Below are 21,229 nucleotides of genomic sequence, written 5' to 3' on the forward strand. Positions count from 1 at the left end.
ATGTGTAATGATTGATAAGGTTTTTATTGTAGTAGAGCCTTCCTTTGCCACTTAGGTATTCCATACAGTAAATTCATGAGAAGATAAACATAGAGCTTTTGAATATACAGTTTCTACCTTGTCAACAGGTGTTGTGTTTCTTTTTCTCTTTTAAAGCCATCTGAAAAGCAATCTTCTCCACACGTTCCCACAGTTTCTGATCTGATGATGTCTTTGGAGGCAGTTAAAATTAGTAGCAGGAAGAACACAATTTATCTGCTCAGGGGCTCATCCTTAAAATCTAGTACTGGCAAGTTAGATTTCTTTTGCCCCTAAACCTCGTTGCTCCATTTCTTTGAAGAAGCAATACTGATTTGTTTGGGCGCTATAATACTTAAAAAGAAAAACAAGTAGTTCACTGATTCTGTCCATGAAGTAGCTCTTACTCTCTTTAGCATTACCTGTGAATGGGACAGGTCAGGAAGCACTACTCATGAGCTCACTCACACAGTGGGATGTGGTCATTGCTTCTGTATACAATTCATTACAATAATCTTTTTTGGCCCTTGAGAAAAGAAATACTTTTAGGCTATTTTGTGTGTGTTTTGATTAAGCTGCGTCTTTTACATTCATGAAAACAATATAATATCTCTTTGGCTTTTAGGATAATTTGACTGATCTATCTCAGCTCAACGGCTTGTCTAAGGACGATATTCAAGAATTCTCACCATCAAGGAACAAATAACATAGGTAAGATTCTTTTGCTAAGGGTATTTCCCCCCTTTCCTAGTGTTTCTCAACACCATATGATCTGGTAAAGTATTGACTTGAGAATCTGTGCTTGTTGCTTATTGCTTTATAAAATAGGATGAGGAGAGTCAAAGCCCGTTAGACTAGATCTGTTCTCTTCCAAACAGAAAAGGGTCAAGAGGAAACTACTTGCTTTTGGTTTAGTTCAGTTCAATCCAACAAATATTCATGGGATGCCTTCTGTGTCCTAGCTGTTCACTGGAGCTGCAAACACAGAAAATGACATAGCCCCTGTCTTCAGAGAGGTTTCATTCTACCCCTGTGATTGAAGAGTTGGAGGAGATGAGGGTATCCAATAGGCACACAGATGAAGAAATTAAATTAATTTGATAAAGGAGAGAGCATAACATCGGAGGGGATTAAGGAAGTCTTCATGGAAAAGGGGACATCTGACCTAAGCCTGGAAGGAAGCAAAGGCTTTTCAGAGCAGAGTTGAAGGAGGGATCACATTCCACATATGGAGGAAGGAAATGGAATGCTGAATTCAGGAACAGCTGGTAGTTCATTTTGGCTGGAACATTGAAAATGTGATGGAGCACTATGAAATTAGGCTGCAAGAGTAATTTGGAGCACAAGTGTAGAGGGCCAGGATTAGTGAGTTTGTGATTTCTCATCGAGCCAAAAACTACAAGTGTTTTAGTAGGATAGTAACATGGTGAGACCTGTGCTTTAGTGAGATTATTTTAGGAGTGGTATGGAAGATTGATTGGAAATAAGAAAACTAATTAAGGAGCATATTATAGTAGATAGGGTAAGAGGTAGTAAACTAGAGGTCTGACCTAGGGTGCTGGCTATGGGAGTAAAGAAAAGGGGATGGATATGAAAGATATTGTCTAGGTAGACTCCTACAAGATTTAGCAGCTAATGAATGGGGTGGTTGGAGGAAGAAGAAGAAAGAAGTCTAGGATGAGTTGAAAATTCAATTTGAATGAATGTAGTTTTATGGAAAGGGACTTCTGACATGCCATTAGTGCCTAGTAAATTTAAGGAGAAAATGTTATCCTTTTGAAAAGTTTAAAGGATATATGTGATAAAATTATCTAGGGTCCATCCTGAGTTTTTAAGTGACATTCCAGAGCATCTTCTACTGAAGTCTTACTTCAGCTGTCATTGTGGTGTAGTTAACTCCAGGTTCTCAGAAGCTGTGTTAATGGAGCACAAGTTCTAATGGGTCCTCCATCTGGAAAGGCTTGAAAGTATGGGCTTTTGTTCAGTCTAGCTAAGTATAAATGTATTTATCACCTGGAGGTTAATCTATTGTCACTAAATCACTGAACATTTATTAAGTTCCTACTACATACCAAGCTCCTTACTAAGAAGTTGGGATGGAAAGACATAAGTGAAACAATCCTCACTCAAGGAGCTTATATTCTGATGGGAGGAAACATACCTACATAAATCTAGACAGAATAAATATATACAGACTAAATACAAAATAAAAATATAAGGTAATTAAAGACCAGGTAGTTAGTGAGAGAGGGGTGGAGGGCACCAGCAGTTGATGTAATCAAGAAGAACATCTGCATCTTGAATTAAATTGAAGATTTAGGTGGGGAAAATTGTTTTTGGCCACAGCAAGTGATGATGTAGATTAAAATACAAAATGGCCATGTGACCCCCTCCAACTTCCAGAATGAAGACAGTTGATTGAGAGAAAGAGGAGCTAACAGTGCTAAGAATCATGTAGCCCTTAGTTAACTGGTGGTGCTATTTACAATTGGTCACATTGTTCAACAACCCAGGAGTTGATGTACTAATTAATGAAGGAGCGAAGCCACATCCATCATTAACATTTTTGGAGTTGCCCAGGATAAGAAGGGGTCAAGGAGTTGCATTAGGAGGACAGAATATCCACACCAATGACATCATTGGTTCCCAAATGTACCAGAGAGTGAAAAGTTCTGCTTTCCACATTCATGGTATGGAAATTGGTTAAATCTGAGACAGAGTCTGTCCTGCTTCACTCAGTGAGCTGAGCTCTCTTGTTAGGACAGCTGAGTACAACTAACCGTTCAGTTCTGTTGTGCTCTCGCTATTGGTCGAAGGATTTCTTTTCCCTTTTTACTCATCTTTGCTGTACTGTCTGTCTTGAATTGAGTCTTGTCTGAGATTTTGGAAAAGTCTGTCCTCTTGTCATTATTCATTGTAGTAAGTTTTTTTGAAGTAAAATAGCCTAATGGTAAACCATTCATTCCTTGGAAACCTAGTGCCATAGCTGCCATGCTTTTGAACTGATATTTTTCTAATTTTTATGCTAGCTAGAAGGAGAAAACATTATCATTTCATACAGGTTGGAGCAACTTCAAAAGACAGTAGAATAGGAGATTCAGATTCTGGAAATAACCAGATACAAACATATATTTCCTTATTCCAATCTCTTTTTATTTTGAATTTGGGCTAGATAAGTGGACATAATCAAAATATCCTTACATTCTGGATATCCCCTGAGAAAGTTTGGCAAGAGTTCGATTCCTTTCTCCCAGAAATCATAAAGAGAAAGAAAATTAAATGGACCTGGGAATCTGAATTTTCCTCTAAATACAGGAGATATGCTATGAAACAGATCACAGAGAAATCAGGCAAAGACTGTGTACTTGTTGTCTAATTTTAAACTAATTATATGGGGGGCTGGAATATCTCAGGCAGTAAACTTATACCTGTCAGTAAAAGCACTTTATTCCTTTTGGCATTTTCAAAGACATTTTTTCAGAGTGCACACCTAGCAAACACCTGTTACTTAAGGCTGTTTTGCAGATCTGTGAACAGAAGCTCATAGCCTGCCTACATTCTGCAAGCTGGTAGTGGTAGCAAAATATTACTTCTGCTCCAAGGTATGAGCACTCACATAGGACAGATCCCCCTTCTTCTATTCCTTTGTTCATAGTTTGTCTTGATTTTCTTGCCCAAAGTGAATTTCAGTATTTCTATGGTATGATCTAGTGGTATTAGATGAAATCTAAAAATGTTCCACTTAATATTGGCATTTGAAGGGACCTCAGTAGCCATCTAGTTCAACCTATACTGCCAATATAGCATATATATATATATTAGATGACTACAGGTGATCATCTACACTCTGCTGAAGACCTTGAAACAAGGAATCAACTACTTCCCAAGGGAGCTAATTCTACTTTAGGACTTCTCCAATTGTTAGAAAGGTTTTCCTGACTGTAAGCCTAAACTTGATTCTTTTCAACCCTCTTCCTTGTTCAGGGTACTGCTCTCTAGAGTCACACAGAACAAGATTAGTCTCTCTCCCACATGACAGCCTTTTAAACACTTTAACACTACTGTTAGGTTCCCTCTAAATCTTCATTGAAAGGCAGTATGGTACAGTGGAATTGCCATTGGATTTGGAGAGAATCTGCATTCGAATCCCAACTCTACTACCTATTTGCTACCAGTGTGACCTTGGGCAATGAAGGAATCTTTCTGTCTCCAGACGTTAACTACTGTGTGTTAGGATCTATTCTAGGTGGGGATACAAAGACAAAACCAAAACGGTAGCTGCCCTCAAGGAACTTACATTGTAACAGGGAAGACAATAAACATTTACATATGTATTTATATGAAATACAAAGGGACCTTTCCAAGGTTCCCAGAAGGTATCAGCAGCTGAGCAGACCAGAAAAGAAGTCTTAAAGGAAAATAAAGATTCCAAGAAGTGGACACGAGAAAGGACATCATTCCAGACGTGGGGAACAGACTGTGCAAAGCCACTGAGATGAGAGATGATATGTGTGAGGAACAAGAAGTTCGATATAACTATATAGAGTGTTTGAAGAGGGTGATGATCAAGAAAGCTGGAAAGGGCCAGATTGTGAAGAACTTTAACCCCCAGACAGAAAAGTTTATATATGATTCTAGAGGTAATAGGAAACCAATAGAATTCATTAAAAGAAAGGTGGTGAGAAATGATATGCTCAGTCTCTTCAAAAATGAAGGAAGCTGCCTTAGTAATCATGTAGAAGATGGACTGGAGTGGGGAGAGGCCAGTGACAGGGAAACTGATTAGAAAACTATTCCAAAGGTCTAAGAGATAGGTAATGAAAGCATGAATTAGGGCAGTTGACCATGTGAGTGAAATGAAGATGAATGCAATAGATATTGTAGAGATAAAAATGACACAATTTGCCAACTAATTGGATGTATAGGATGAGTGCTAGAAAGGAGTAAAGGATGACACCAAGATTGTGAATTTGGATGAATAGAAGAATCATGGTATCTTTGACAATGTTGACCTGAAAGTTTGGTTAAAGATAAGACAACAGGCTAATACATTTTATTATTTAATTCCCTTGTAAGTTAACAGTAAATAGATCTCTGGGGCCGGGATTATACCTGACTCCACTCAGTACAGGAATAATCAGACTTAAATACATTTTAGGGCAATCCAAAGTGGTCTGTGTCCTTCAGATTTATGGTCTTCAAGTGTGATTAACTAGACCATTAGAAAGGAATTTCTTAAATCCATAGGTTGTAAATACAATGAGATAACAGAGTTTGACAAAGTTTCAATTGAAATTATGACCCAAGATGTCTGTGTTTTCTTTACCATTTACATGCCATAACATAGTGTATGTCTACAAATATTAAAATATGGAAAACGTCCCATTATTCAAGATAGTGTCATAGGTCAGAGGTCTCATAGGAATGTTGAGTCAGCCCCATTTGCTCTGTTGACATAGCAAGAGGCATTATCCGAGTTTGCATCAGAGAAAAGAGATTATTAGGTCCAGGCTTAATTCAAGCTCTGGACCTTAAAGTCTAAAATTTATATTCAATATTATCAACAGTAATAAAGAAGTTAAGAAGAGAGATACTGGGGGAAAGATAGTGAGTTCTGTTCTGGATAGGTTGAATGTTAGATACCTATAGGGTATTCATTTCAAAATGTCTAATTGGCAGTTGATAAGAGACTGGAGCTCAGGAAAGAGATTAGGCCTGGCTATATAAATCTGATACTCATCTATGTGGAAATGATCGTCTAGATCATAGTATACCATGAGATAACCAAGTGAGAGAGTATCAAAAGAAAAGAGAGCCCCAGACAGAACCTTGGGGTACAGCCATAGCTAGGATGTGGAACATGGATGATGATCTGTCAAAAGAAATTGAGAAGAAACAGTCAGATATGTAGGAGGGAAAACTGAGAGAAAACACTGTCATGAAAACTAGGAGAGGAGAGAGTATCCAGGAGGAAAGAGGGTAGGTAGTTAATTGTGTCAGATGCTGCAGTTTTCAAGAAGGATGAGGGCTGAGAAAATATCAGATTTGACAAGTTGGAAGATTATTAATAACTTTGGAGAGAGTAGGAATGAACAGATTAATGCATGAAAAAACATTTAGTAAGGATTTGTCATGATAGATAATATGCTAAGAATTAGGGACACAAAAAGTTAGTCTTTGACAAAGCCTGGGGAGAACACTGCCTTGGGGAGTTAGGAGGATAACAAAAGAGAGCTAATGCATATGCATTGCACCGTGTCACCTGTACCACTCAAGTCCATAGCCTGTCTAAGGCATCAGAAGTTGGAACCAGCAAACAGGGAACACTTATTTGCTAACATTCAAGTTGGCATTTTATTGGATAAAGGACACATGAAAGAACAAATATGCCATTTCTTGACTGTGCCAGTGCCAGTGGTCTTAATACTAGTACTCCTAGAATATGGAATATGCAGTGTCACAAATGCTGTCAGAGTTTTCAACAACCTAAAAATGCCTCGATTCTGCTTGGAGTGACCCACTGGCCGGCGCGAGCCTTTTATGCCCTTTTATACACTTTGAGTTAATCACAGCAATAATTAAATAGAAATAGCATAGATCAGTGCAAATGGCTTCCCAAGCCCAAGAGAATAAGGTACAGTTACACTGGCATTGTGTAAGTGCAAGAGATAAGGAAGACCGACAATATTTCAAAAGCATCAAAGCCCTAGCTTGCCATTGGATAGTTCCCATAAACCTCCACAACCCATGCTAATAATGCCTCCCTGGACTGGCACAGTTTGTATGTCTTAAGTGCCGTATAGATGCAAGCTCTTTTTGAGGGAGTATGACAAAATGGGGGGGGAAACAACACAGAGTCAGGAGAGGCCTAGGTCTGAAATCTTTTTGTTGTTCAGTCGTTTTTAGTTATATCCAACTGTTTGTGACCCTTTTGGGGTTTTTTGGCAAAGATATTGGAGTGGTTTCCCATTTCCTTCTCCAGTTCATTTTACAGATAAGAAGACTGAGGCAAACAAGGTTAAGTGACTTGCACACAGTAAGTGCCTCAGGCCATATCTGAACTCACGAAGATGGTTCTTCTTGACATGCCTGGCACTGTATTGATTGCACAGCCTAGCTGCCCTAAATCCTACCTCTGGGATTTACTTGCTATGACTATGGGCTAAATCATGTAATTTCTCTGAGCTTGTTTCTTCATCTGTAAAATAGGGACTATAATAATAGTTGACATTTATATGGTGGTTTAAGGTTTGTAAAGTTCCTCCCTTATTATTATATTTGCTCTTTATAGCATCCCTGTAAGGTAGGTATTATTATCTTAATTTATAGATGAGGAAATTGAGGCTTGGGGAGATTAAGTGACTTGCCTAGGTTTACACAGCAGATGTAAGATTGAACCCTGATCTCTTCTGAATTCAAGTCCAGCATTCTTTTTACTGTATTATATTCCCTTTCAATAATAATAATACCTTAAGGTACCTACCTTACTGTTTTGTTGTAAAGTGCTTTATAAACTATAGATGTTATAACTATATAAATGCCAGGTATCATTGGGAAGAAAGTCTTTGAAAGAAACGAAGGGAAGAGTGCATGTCTAGAAAGAGGGGCCAATCAGCAGTGTCACATGCTGCAAAGAAGTAGAAGGAGGCCTGGGAAAAGACCATTGCTTTGGCAATGAGGAGGTCATTAGGATCCGCAATTTCAGCAGAGTGGAGACGGTAGAAGCTAGATTACAAGGAGCTGATGAAAAGAGGTCTGTGAGGAAAATATTGAAGGGGTTCGGTAAAGTTAGCCTTTTCTAAAAGTCTGGTGATTATTGGGAAAGGAAAAAGAGGGATGATAGTTTCATGGGAGACAAAGGCCAAGGGAAGGGGCTTTTTTAGGATTCAGGGAGACCTGAGCAAGACTATGAAGAGGCATTGAAATTGATGCTGCTACTGTCTCATTGGCATAGGTTTATGTCACTCTTCTAGCCCTGTGTTGTTAATCTCTAAGAGGTCTCTCCATGCTTCTTTGGTGAGATTAAAATTTGGTGCCTTTCTCATTGTGACCTGCAAATACCCATATTCTGTCCATACCTTCTCTCCACAGGCTCAAGATGAATGCAATGCTAGAAACCTCTGAGCTACCTGCTGTGTTTGATGGGGTGAAGTTAGCTGCTGTGGCTGCTGTGCTTTATGTGATTGTCAGATGCTTGAATCTCAAGAGCCCCACAGCCCCACCTGACCTCTACTTCCAGGACTCTGGGCTATCTCGATTTCTGCTAAAGTCCTGTCCTCTCCTGACCAAAGAGTAAGTGATTCCTTCAGTTTTATCCTAACTTGGGTTGCTTGGATTTCCAGAGAGAAGACTGTAGTTAAGCCTAAGTTGATTTATATATTATAGAAAGCAGGAGGGGTTGAGCACTATCTGTGATTTTAAATACAGGGCTTGTTGAGGCCGATAGCTGCCCTAGTAGCACCAGCATTTGAATATTGCAGCACCTGAGGTAGAAATAAAAGCAATGAAGTCTTTTCTCCTCCTCATCTCTCTTATAACAAGATGGCAGCACTGGTGCCAGGGACTTCACCAAAACAACAAAAACAAAAACAGTGGTACTTTAGGAGCCAAAGTAAAGCCAGGGCAGTCTTAAAGCCATTTATGAAGTTCACTATTTCCCATTCCAGATAGGTGAAATGATCATAAATACTGAGCAGAAAAGCCATGTTGGCTCAAAGTATTTGAATGAGAAAAAGGCACAGACATACTGGAGACTTGCCAATTCCCTTATGGGAAAATGTATCAAACTTCCATTAGCTAATGAGAACATTTGCTTTTAAATCCTGACAGGTTTGGTAAGATCCCAAGTGAACTAAACCCTTTTTCTTTTAATTTATGTTTCGGAGAGAAGGGAGGATGCTTTAAATTATTAGGAGGTTGGGTTAGAGCTTCTGCTGTGGGCCTCCTTGGGTATGAGTCATACAGAAAAGGGACTGCCATTTTCTATGGTTGAGTATTTATTAAAAACTTTGAAGAACAATGAAACTTCCTTCCTCTGGATAGAAATTCTGTAGAATTTGGTGTATTTATGTGTCGGATTTGGAGATGTTGATATAAGAAGCAGGTTGATGATTGAATTCCAGACCGATAACAGAGATTTTGAGCCTAGCATTCAAGTTCTGTGAATCCCATTTGGTGGCTCAGTTCATGCTCAGATGGTTACCATAATACAAGTTTTCTAATTGCTTTATAAAAATGATTTTATTTCCTGAATAATTTCTTAGACTCTGCCTAGTGATTAGAATCTTGTTATATCTGAAGCTCAGTTAAATTTTTTTTTTTTCTAATACATGAGAATGGCACTTTAATACTCATTTTTTGGAAAAAAAAATAGTGCTTCTGGCTTTACCTTTCTTCCCTCTTTTCTTTATATGATTTCATTTTTTTTAGCCTTTTTAAAATAAAAACAATTTTAATGAGAAAAAAGGGACTCATGAACAACATATTGTTGTATGAGATCAAATAAGAAAAGTTCTTCATTTTTTATTCTGTTTACTTCAGCACTATAAGGATCTGTGATTTTGTCTGTAGATTTCTGCTTCTTCCGCCAACCAAGGTTATTGCTCTGGTATGCCTTAATAGTGGTCTTAGTGAGATGCAGTGTGTCATCACTCTTCTAGTAAGGAACTTGTGTGAATTTAGCTGGGCTGGTCCTTAGAGGACAGGCTAGCTGTATGTCACCAGACCCATACTTAAAGCCTGTAGGCTTTGTAGGACTTCCAAGAGCTTCTAGCTCTGCTAAGATAGAGCATCAGTAAAGTTTTAATGTCTAACAAATAAACAGCCAGGATGTTATTTTAGAAAATGAGTTTGTGGGAAACGCATCTTATCCTTTTAGAGGCCAGTGTATAAGGATCTCTCATGTGGCTTTCCTGGAAAATTCACTTGCTTTGGGTATTTGTATTTTCTGTTGCTAGTGCTAAACCAAGCTCTCAGCCCAGAATTAAAAAGCCATAGGAATAAATCTTCTGGGAACCTTTTTCCCCCTGAAGCATTGACAGATTCTACCATAAGAATTTTCATCCCATTTTTTTCCAGTTTTCATTTTGAAAGGAAACTGAGGATTCAATGATTCACTGTCTTTTTTTCTTGTAAATAAAGAAAAAAATTCATTTTCTTGTAAATAAAGAAAAAAATTCAAAAAAAATCCTTGTCATTCCTAGTTCTCTGTGAAGTACTTCAAGATTATTCATAATCTTCATAACATATCTAATTTTTTGGGATGTGAGGAAGTTTCTTCTGAAACAAAAGTCTCAGAAAATACCAGTGCAAAAAAATAATGTAACCAGATATATTAGTACAGAATATTGATGTATATTCTGTATCATATAGAACTTGGATAATATATAGTACATTGAGTTAGGTTATAGTTCCTGCCAAAGAGACTGAATTAAGGCAAGTTTACCAACCCAAATATTAGGTTAGGCAAAGATCAAGCTAAAGACATTAAAAATGCTTATTGTAACAACTCAAAATGCATGTCAAATTAAAATCTTACCCTAAAGCTAACTGAGCTACGCAATAGCCTTACTTCATTATGATATTAGATGGTTCCCCCCTAATTTGAAGAATGTTGCTTCATGAATTACAGAGACATTGCCAAAGATCAGACTTGAGGGGTTTTGGTTTACTTAAATAACCCCACCCCATCCCCAGCTCTCCATGTCTATAGCATGACTGATTGGCATGGGAAATGGTTATACCCTTAAAGGCGGAAAGGAGAGGAGGCATCTAGACCCAGCTCCTTATAGGCGCATTTCCAGAGAAAGATAAATGTATTTAAAGCTCTGTACAGATATGCAGATCAATGCTAATTTCCAACAGCATTCACTCATAACCTAATTAGAGGAAGCTAGAGGAAAGCTGCTGTTGCCCAGTCTCCAGTGAAATATCACATAAGGTTTGATTAGTCATTAATTGTTCAGAGTGTAAAGGAAGCTGATTAGGCTTCTTTCATCCAACAGCACCGCCCCCCCCCCCTCCCCCTCCCCCATTTAAAACAAAAGTTTTAAATGCTGTAAATTCTCTTGTTTATCCCCTTTCCAGGCACATCTGTTTTATGGGCCTGAAAGGCAGAGAAGGCCTCAGGTCTCCCATTGCATCCTGAGCCATCGCCAGCCGTTCTGATGAATATCAGGCCACTGGACCCAGATGGCTCAGGAGAAGAAAGTGAGGTTGGTGACCTTGCACAGCCCTAACTCCCTCAAATCAAAATCAGCTGCAAGTCATGTCATCATCTTGATGTCATGGTCCTCTTGGAGAATGAAGGACAAACACAACAACAAGAAGATTACTGTAGTTTTCTAGTGATCTGTGATAACTCTGTTGAAACTTACCTCAGATGACCTCCCCTTCTGACGTGGAAGTGTCCGCGATCCTTTGGATCCTGTTTAGCAACACAGATATTTGAAGAGTGGGATTAGCTATGTGAACCAATTGCATCAGGCTAGTTACTGGCAAATTGCCATTTTAACTCCAAGTTAGCTCAGGTTTGGGTGTTACCCTGGATCTGCGATTGGGCTAATATTTGCACTTGGGTGTTGCCTGTGGTTTCAGGGATATATTTAATGAATAACTCTTTTAACAATAATTGACTTTCAAGATCTGTCCCTTTGGATTGTCTTACTTTTGTAGCATGAGGGAATGGCATTGAAATAACGAAAAATCTCTTAATACTTAAGCATGAATTTTGCAAAAAGTGACCAAAGGGAAAAGAAGTTTTGACCCCTTTTCATCTTAGAATAGCTATGTTATCTTTTCTTGCTTTGTCCTCTTAGCTCCCTTGAATACTAGGATTGAATTGCTGGGATGCCTAGTTTGAGAATGGGGCCCACTGGAGGCCAATTTATGCCAGCTCTGGAATCTGGCGCAGGACCCGGATCAGAGCTTGAACCTTCAAATTAGATTCTCATCTCATGTTTCTTCATGTGGCTAGTGCTTGCCCAAAGCCAGTTTCTCCTTATAATGTTCCATGTAACATCCATAAGGCCATGACAGCTTTTTGAAACCAGGACAGGAAGCTTTTCTGTTGTGGGCGTAAGTGCTCATTCCAACAGCTAGATCACAGGAGGCTTGCTGAAGGAACAGGCATGCCCTTCCAAGTGTGAAATGGCGGTGAGGACACTTAAAATTGTTGTAAAGAACTGAATAAGAATGTCCTCATTTCCTCATTACCATCCTCATTTCAAAAGAAATCTACAGGAAAGTGAAAAAAACTGGAAGAGAGTTTGTTTAAAGTTCCTCATGTTTGACATGAAAACTTTTTAAAAATTTGACTCTGCTTGGGAAAGATAAAGTGTTTAAGTTACAAATGAAGTGGTTTATGGGTAAGTGAAAAAGACTGAGTAAATGGAATGGTATAAATCTCTTGTCCTAGTAGAAGCAGATAAATAGTTACTTAGACTTAGTAATTGATTTTTTCTTTTCAGGTATTTACTTTAGTCTGTAATGAGCAGACCAATACTCAGCTTAAAATTATTTTTTATAAAACCTAATAGTTACACAGATTCCTTAATATCTTTCAGCATTGTGACGTAAAGAGCCAATGATGAGAAGACCAGGAGTCTGGTTTCAGCCCTGTGTGATCATGTCTCTTAATCTTTCTGAGCCTCAGTTTCCCCATCTGTTAAATAGTATATCTCAAAGGTCTATTCCATCTTGGAGATTTCATGATCCTAGTAATGTCATGTTTCATTAGATATCAGCAGAAAGCTACTTATCTACACACTTGCTTCCTTTTAGAGACATTATTTATACTAAAGTTATGGAGCCGATATGAAGATGACATAAGGTTTCCCAGTAAGACACAAGTCGAATGGAACTGGTAGGTTCACAGAGAATAGTAATGGCTGCAGGAAACTTGGGTGTGCCAAAGGGTAGATTCTATTCAGATCCTTAAAAGAAATAAAAGGGGAAAAAATGGTTGTCTTTGTTGCTTCAGACTTCCATAGCTATTTTGGGGGTGGAAAAGCCATGTATGAACCTAAACACAGGATTTAAGTGAGCCCAACTGACTTATCTTTACCTCTGATTTTAGTATGATTTTAGTATTTTACTATTATCGTTAGAGATTGCCCTGAGAAGTATTTTTGATCCATCTTAGAATTTATCAACTAGCTGAGGAGAACAGTAAAGCCACAAGATTGTGCAAAAAATAAAATATTCAATAAAGTATGCTCAGAACAGTATGATGCAAGGGAGGGCCCCTGAGCGGCCCAAGCCTGGACAGCTGTCTCACCTGCCACCTGAAGAAATGTTCTCCTCTTGGAAATTCATTGTCTAGGTAAAGAATTGAGGTTACTGGCCTGCCAGCTACAGCACTCAGAACAGAGGCCTTAGAGAGTTCCTTATAGATACTCCCTTGTGACTAGAGGACAAATGCCGCTTTTCCTGTCATTAAAGGGAAAGCCAGGCTACTACTCTCAGAATGCCTACTGCCTCACACATTGTAAGCACTTACAATGTAAGCAACTTTGAAAGACTTAAGAACTCTGATCAGTGCAATTTCCAACTGTGATTCCAGAGATCTGATGATGATCTATGTTGCTTACCTCCTGACAGAGAGGTTATAGATTTGAAATGTGGAGTGAAGCATATATTTTTGGAGTTGGACATTGTGAGAATTTGTTTCATTTGACTATGTGTATTTGTTGCAGGGACTTTGTTTTTCTTTTTTCCTTTTTAATTAGAATGCATAGGAAGGAAAGAAAATAAATGCCTGCTAATTAAAAAAATGAATCAAGATGCAAAATATGCTTGTAGGCTAACTAACTGAAGCCATTAATTCAACTTATTACCCTAGGACCTTGTACAAAAGCACTTTACATCCTTGGGTCTTGGTTCCCTTATTTATAAAATGACCATGTTGGACTTGGTGATCTCTTAGATCTTGCTCTGATGTTCTTTCATTTCTTTTCTAGTTAGGATACAGCAAAGCACAAGAGTGTATCTTGATGGCTTTTGTTTTGTTTTGTTTTTTAGCACTAAGGTATAAAATACATTAGTATTTATAATTGCTGAATTAATCACCTGGCTGCTCTGAGCTTATCAAAGGTCATGCTGTTCTAAGTTATATATTTTGCTTGATAATGAATCGATGCTTGTACTCATACAAGTTAGCAACAGTACATTTGGTGGTTCTCTTAGGGGATACATTTTAAAAACTGTGTCTTTCTGCCTGCTGTGTTCCACAAATAGCTGTAGGTGTTGGTCTGTTTTTGGCAATGCTGTGTATGCTTTGGAAAGGGATACAGTGCAGTTATCTAGCCTGTGAAACAACAGTGTTGATCAGTAGAACTCTTGGGAGTTTTTTGTTTGTATATCTGCAACATTTCTATTCCTATAACTAGAAATGTTTTGAGAATGAGGAACTTTTTAAAAAAAATATCTTGCACAAACAAAACCAATGCAACCAAGATTAGAAGGAATGCAGAAAAAACTAGAAAATAATTTTTACAGCCAGCCGGTGTTTCTGATTTCTCAAATATATAGAGAATTGAGTCAAATGTATAAGAATACAAGTCATTCCCCAATTGATAAATGGTCAAAAGATATGATATGGAAGAAATTAATGGTATCTTTAATCATATGAAAAAAATGCTCTAAATCCCTATTGATTAGAGAAATGCAAATTAAAACAACTCGGAGGTGCCACCTTACACCTTTCAGATTGGCTGATGTGACAGAAAAGGAAAATGACAAATGTTGGAGAAGATGTGGGAAAATTGGAACACTAACGCATTGTTGGGGAAGTTGTGAACTGATCCAACCATTCTGGAGAACAATTTGGAACTATGCAACTATGGAACTATAAAACTCTGCATACCCTTTTATCCAGCAATACCACCACTAGGTCTGTATCCCAGAGAGATCATAAAAATAGGGAAAGGACCCACATGTACAAAAATATTTATAGCAGTTCTTTTTGTGGTGGCAAAGAATTGGAAATTGAGGGGATGCCCATCAGTTGGGGAATGGATGGACAAGTTGTGATATATTAATGTAATGGAATACTATTGTGCTATAAGAAATGATGAGCAGGTGGACTTCAGAAAAACCTGGAAAAACATGCATGGTGAGTGGTGATGTGAAGTGAGATGGTGAGTGAAGATTGATACCTGCTCTACAATTTATAGCCTTAGAAAAAGGCAGAGAAAGATCATAGAATGGACCCCTTTGGCAGTCTAGTGAAGCCCATAGACCCTCTCTTAGAATGATGTTTTTAAATGCATAAAATATAATATGTACTTTACGAAGGAAACAAATTATATTGAAATATAGTTATCAAAATAATAAAAGTTTCAAGTTCACAGACTATTTGCAATCTATCCCTAGATGCTGTGGGAGACTGTGAATGCTACATAAGGAACCAGGGTCTTAAAAAAAGGTTTGGGGCACTGAGTAAAAGGACTTGCCCAGGAGCATGTCCCTAGATACTTATACTACGTTAAAATGTTGAAACTTTTCTTTAAGACATGGAGGTTCAGAGTTAGTAAGTATTGTCATTATATGACAAATATGATCTCGTTTTAACTCACCCTTTTGCTTCGGCCAGCCAACCCTAGCTGCAAAGGGGAAAGATGTTAAGTTTTTGCCTGCTTTAAAAATTTGAGAAGGAATAAACAACAGATAAATGCTTTCTTGATTTCTTTCACAGATTGTGTCACATAGATAAAATATTCTAGTGCTAGGACTGAAGGGAACCAGATTCTGCTAGTCTTAGAAAGCTAGGGCTTAGAGGCCTTTGGAGAGATGGAGAGAGTGGGGAGTTGAATATAAGGAGTAGTGAAAGTCGTCCAGGAAAAGAGAATGGCATGAGGGATGGCTTGAGGGTGAGAAAGACAAAGCACATACGAAGCAATTGATTTGCCCAGCCTGAGGCTCAGCTGTAGATGACACTTGGGAAAGGTGGGTGAAGAGTCAAAAAGCTTAGGATCCTGTATGGATTTTAATTTGATTCAAGGAACAATTGAGAGCCATGCCAGGGCTCTCATGATCAAAACCCTTAGCAGCCTATTTTTTTGATCATCTTTCACCGGGAGATAAAAATGGAATTGGTTCATTCTTCAGAGCAGCTGCTGACTGTGTTAATAAGAAACACTGGATATTATTGTTACCTGTGAACCTAACAGATACCCGACACTTGTGGGCAGGTGTCCAGGAAGGATGCAACAGGAGCCAGTGGTAATGGCAGGTGTAATATTCCATGCAGCCTTCCCTGCCCTTTTCTTTTTCCATTAGGGCTGTTTTCCTACTCCTGTCCAATAATGCAATGATGGAAAAGCCTTCAATTTCTATTAATCTTGACTATTTCCCTTTTCATATTGTTTTATTCATTTCTTCTTTCCCTTTTCAAAGTGCTCAAGCTCTGTGTAAGTCTTTTGAAATATGATGCTCTGGTGTTGATTAGCCCTCATATTTCATTTCTTGCCAACAGTGGTGCCTGTCTGCTACAGTTTTGACTGTGTATACTGATCAGTAATGTCTTTCCTACAAATTCATCTCCTTATTATTTCTCTTAAGGCAGAGTAAGCCAGCTTGCGTTTCTTGTTCTAGACATCACCTCCTCCCTACCCCTCTTTGTCTCCTCTTAACTGTCCTGTAACAGCGAGATCAGTTTTCTGTCTGACCTTGCCCTCACGAGCTAGGCTTCACATCTTATATGCTATTTTTGCGCTTCTCTGGTCTGAGGATGTGCACTTTATAGGACACAAAGGGAATGTTCAAATTAGGGCATCTTTCTACTTTGCTTTATCAAATTCAGTGTATCACAGAGAAAAAATAGCCATTGAATATTTGTCTTATATTTTAGTATGTAATATCTCCAGAGGAGTACAGCATAGACAACTCAACATGCCTGCCCTCATTTCCCACTAGCATACCCTTCACAGTATCTTGTGAAAAGCGTTTTATATATATATATGTTTTTGAAGAATAGAAGAATTTTATTTTCTTGGGCTTAAATTCCTTTTAATTTTTCTGTGCCCACAGAGACATTCCAAACTAGATTGGTTTGAACATTTTCTCCTCCCTCTTTGATTTATTGTCATTCAAACTGAACACTAAGGCTTTGAGCTTTTTCTAGGTGGGTAGTAATTGCATCAGTTCTCATTTTTCTTTGAACTGGTTCCATCCTTTTTTTAGGAGTGGTGTAAATATTTACTTGGATATTTGAAGTATAATATTAAACATTGATGAAGTGATCTAGGAAACAGCAGTGTGATGATACAGGCCCTGAACCTCAAGAACTCGCTTAGCTGGAAACCTACATCAATAGCAAGTTCTTAAAAGATCAAAGACACAGGACCATCTCTGCTGAAAATGAGATATTTATGCTGTGATAAGAGACAAAATTACTTATATTTATGTGGCACTTTACTACATAAATATAATTATTTACTATACAACCTCGAAACTTCTAAATTATTCTCATTTGATCTTCACAACAACAGTATGAGTAGTATTAGATCCTCTTTTACATATGAGGAAACTGAGGCTTATAGTTTAGTTGACTTGACAAAGATCCCACAGGGAACAAAATGGGGATTTGAACCCCAGTTTTCTGACCCAAAATCCAGTGCCATTTCCATTGTACCAAACCACCTTTCTGTACTGTAGCACTGCCCTGACGTCATCTCTTTATTGTGTGGTATATTCTTTATTGAGTGCTATTGGTTAAATATATACACATATATGTATATATACATAATATACATGCACATATATTTCAAATGTTGCTATCAAGAAAATGGGATCATTTCATTATCATAGGAATTATATGGGAATTGTAAATAGGAAACAAAATTTAAAAAGAAGGGTGTTAGCTGGATTTGTGGTCTCAGACGCTTATCTCTTTTTCTATCGGGTTTTGATTAGCCAATATCATTTGTTATGATAAAGAAATTTCCTTACCTGGGACTTCTCTCTAACAATGAAAATCACAGATCCTGTCTCTTTCTTATTGTTTGTTTATAGTAAGATTGTTAATAAATGTATGATTGTTGTTTTGTTCAGATTATTTTGCTCATAATTAAAAATAATTTTTTTTTTTGGATCATGCCTGCTTGTTTTATCTACTGTATCGGATAGCTAGTTCAGTCGTCCATCCAAGCCAGAAAGAAAAGAAAACTACTGCTCAATAGTAACACCATCTCTGAAACCTGTTTTGTTAAATCACTGTGCCTAATCTAAGTAAACGGCCCATTTATCAGTTCTCTCATTCCTAGATTTCAGTGAGATTCTTTGCTAAGCCACTGGTAGGTGAGTCTGTTCATGAGTACATACATACTTTTCCAAACACCAAAAGATATAAAAGTTTCCATCTGTATTGCTAATTATTGCCTCCTGCTTACTGCGGATAAAAGAAACATCTTTTTGCTTCACTATTCCCACTATTTTTTTTTAAAGGAATTCAGGGTCTCAAAACTTTTGTTGCCAATTTATTGTTCATTTCACCTATGGAGTTCATCATGAGCCATAGTAATGTCCTATAATTAAAAATTCTTTTACTTTAAAAACAAAACAGATAAACTTTTCTAATTCTGATACTCCTCCCCTCAAATAGTATCACAACCAAAACAAATGAATATTAGTTACCAGCCTAAAGAAAAAGAGAGAGACCTGTTTAGTTTCTGGGTGGCTTTGAGGTTCAGATCAGCTTTGTGTTATGGAAAGCACACTGATTTATTTAGACTCAAGAATACCTGAACTGAAATCTTGACTCTGTGAGACTTTCTGTGAGTCACTTGACTAATTTCTCCAGTTATCAGTTTTCTCATCTGTCAAATGGCAGGGTAAGGAAGGGGAAATTCAGTTAGACAGGTTCTAACTTCAGCCTCTAAAGGCCATTCCTGCATTATATCCAGTGTTTTTAAGGCATAATCTCAAGCTTCCTTCTTAGTTCATTTTGACCAATTCAATTCAACATATACTTCTTGAGCGTACTAAACACCTTTCCTTACACAGGATGACCTGGAACCAGGTAGATTTTTGGGGGGAAGAACTTCTTTAGAATGTAATTCAATACACTAATTAACCTGCTATATAATGTATAATTAATATGTACTAATGACAAATGTTTATTAATAAAATAAACACTGTGCTAGGTTCTGAGTATACAAAGTCAAGATTTAAACTATTCCCTCCCTGAAAGAGTTAATATTCTCTTGGGATCAGAGCAGCCCTCTCTTCCTCCCTACCTTCCCCAGGATTGACTCAAAACTGGACTTAACCTGTAGATTACAGTTTGGACTTTTCCAGAAGGGCATCGCAGTTCTAAGTACAGTCAATTCTCTCTTATCTACATGCAGAATACCTATTCTATGAATTGTCTATATCTAGTTTTTAACCCCAGACCAGTTTGTCTTTGGCACTGGACCAGCCACAGCTCTGCTGTTCCATGCCATTTATTAGTATCTAGTCTGCCTTTGTCATTTTAGCGTATGGTTTACACTCAAGAAATACAAACTCATTTTAATATTGTCTTAGCAAAAATACAGTCAATTTAGCTTCCTAATTATAAGGATAAACTTGGTGTGTTCTAAAGAAAAATAGAAATTATTTTTGGATTACCTCCTTTTGAGGATTATTTCTGCCACTATATTAAGGAGAGTAGGGGGATAAGTAAAAGTTGATTCTAATTTGTATTTTTTTTATAGCAGTATGATGAAACTGAATGTGGAAAGGTAGGTCCTTTTAGCAGGAAATTCCTACTGTGTAAAACAGAGATTGTTTAGTGACCAGGCTTAGGATTAGAATTGCTTTCATGTTGTGATATTTATATCAGGAAGCCACATTTCCCTGGGTTGGTAGGGAAATGTACCTTCCTTTGAGGGCTTTTGTGGCTGTCACTGATGCAGAAAGCTTTAATTCTTTATGAATTATTTTGTTGATGATATGACTTTTATATTGTTTGCTAAAACCCGGGTAGCAACTCAAAGAGAATCTTTCCCAGGACTCCACACACTACTTTGTATTTTAGTGAAAATTTATTAAGTACCTATTATGTGCAAGGCACCGTGATAAATACTGGGGATATACAAAGATGACAAAGTATAGACCCTGCCCTGAAGGAGTTTATAATTTAAGGTGAGGGTAGTATGACATACACACATAAGTACGAGACACAATGGGCAGCGAGGCAGCACATTGGATAGAGTGCCTGAACTGGAATCAGGAAGACCTGAGTTCTGATTTGGCCTCACACACTTCCTAGATGTGTGACCCTGGGAAGTCACTTAACCCTGTTTGCCTCAGTTTCCTCATCTGTAAAATGAGTTAGAGAAGGAAATAGCAAACCACTCCAATATTTTTGCCAATAAAAAACTCCAACTGGGATGGGGTCACAAAGGGTCAGACACGACTGATACAACTGAACAACAAAAAAATGATACATAATAGAACATAATAAAAGGGCAGAAAAGACCTAGACAAACTACTCTGACAAAATTTGAGGAAAAATAACTTACATCTGGTGGGGGCAGTAAATGAAGCTTCATAGAAGAGGTAGCTTCTGTTTTAAACTGGTACTGAAGAGGGGGATATCTACAGATAAAGATAAAAATACATTCCAGGAATAGAGGAAAAGGTGGGAGACTAGGAGCAGGCATGTAACCTTTGTGAAAGCATGGAGAAGGGAGAATGTAGGATAAGATCAAGGAACAGCCAGTTTAGCTGGAATGTCAAGCTCATGGAATGAACTAGTGTAAAATAAGACCAAAAAGTAGGTCAGAGCCATATTGTAGATGACCCTAAATGCCAAGCTTAGCAGTTTGTTTTTCCCTATAAGCAGTATGGAGCCACTAAATGGTTTTGAGTAGGAAATGGTGTTGTCAGACTTTAGGAAGATTATTTTGCCATTTGTGTGAAGAATCAGTTAGGGGGGAGATTGAAGGCAGGAAGGCCAGTTAAGAGACTTTAAAAAAAAAAAAAGATAGGCACAGATGTCCACCCTCTTATCTGGTGCTGATAGCGTGAGTGGGGAAGAAGTGAGAGATGTGAGAGAAATTGTAGACAGAATTGACCAGAGTTGACAACTGATTGAATGTAGAGGGTGAAGGAGAAAAGTAAACAGACATTTTGTATTTTAAAGCCTGGGCAACTTGGAGAATGGTAACAAGCATCAACAGAAATAAAGAAGTTAGGAGGATGGAAAGGTGTTAAAAGGAATCTAATG

General features: G+C 37.9%; 1 protein-coding gene across 2 annotated transcripts in view; it reads left to right on the top strand.

Moving 5' to 3' along the window:
- ABHD2 (abhydrolase domain containing 2, acylglycerol lipase) overlaps window positions 1-21,229 on the top strand; it is a 120,019-nt gene that overhangs the window by 34,337 nt on the left and 64,453 nt on the right. For both annotated transcript variants that reach the window (XM_072618050.1, XM_072618058.1), the window contains exons 2-3: window positions 644-729; window positions 8,110-8,310. In XM_072618050.1, the coding sequence (XP_072474151.1) occupies window positions 8,117-8,310 (194 nt within the window). In that variant the 5' untranslated portion in view covers window positions 644-729; window positions 8,110-8,116. The remainder of the gene's footprint in view (window positions 1-643; window positions 730-8,109; window positions 8,311-21,229) is intronic.

Source organism: Notamacropus eugenii, chromosome 1 (assembly GCF_028372415.1).
Source record: "Notamacropus eugenii isolate mMacEug1 chromosome 1, mMacEug1.pri_v2, whole genome shotgun sequence".
NCBI classification, from domain to species: domain Eukaryota; kingdom Metazoa; phylum Chordata; class Mammalia; order Diprotodontia; family Macropodidae; genus Notamacropus; species Notamacropus eugenii.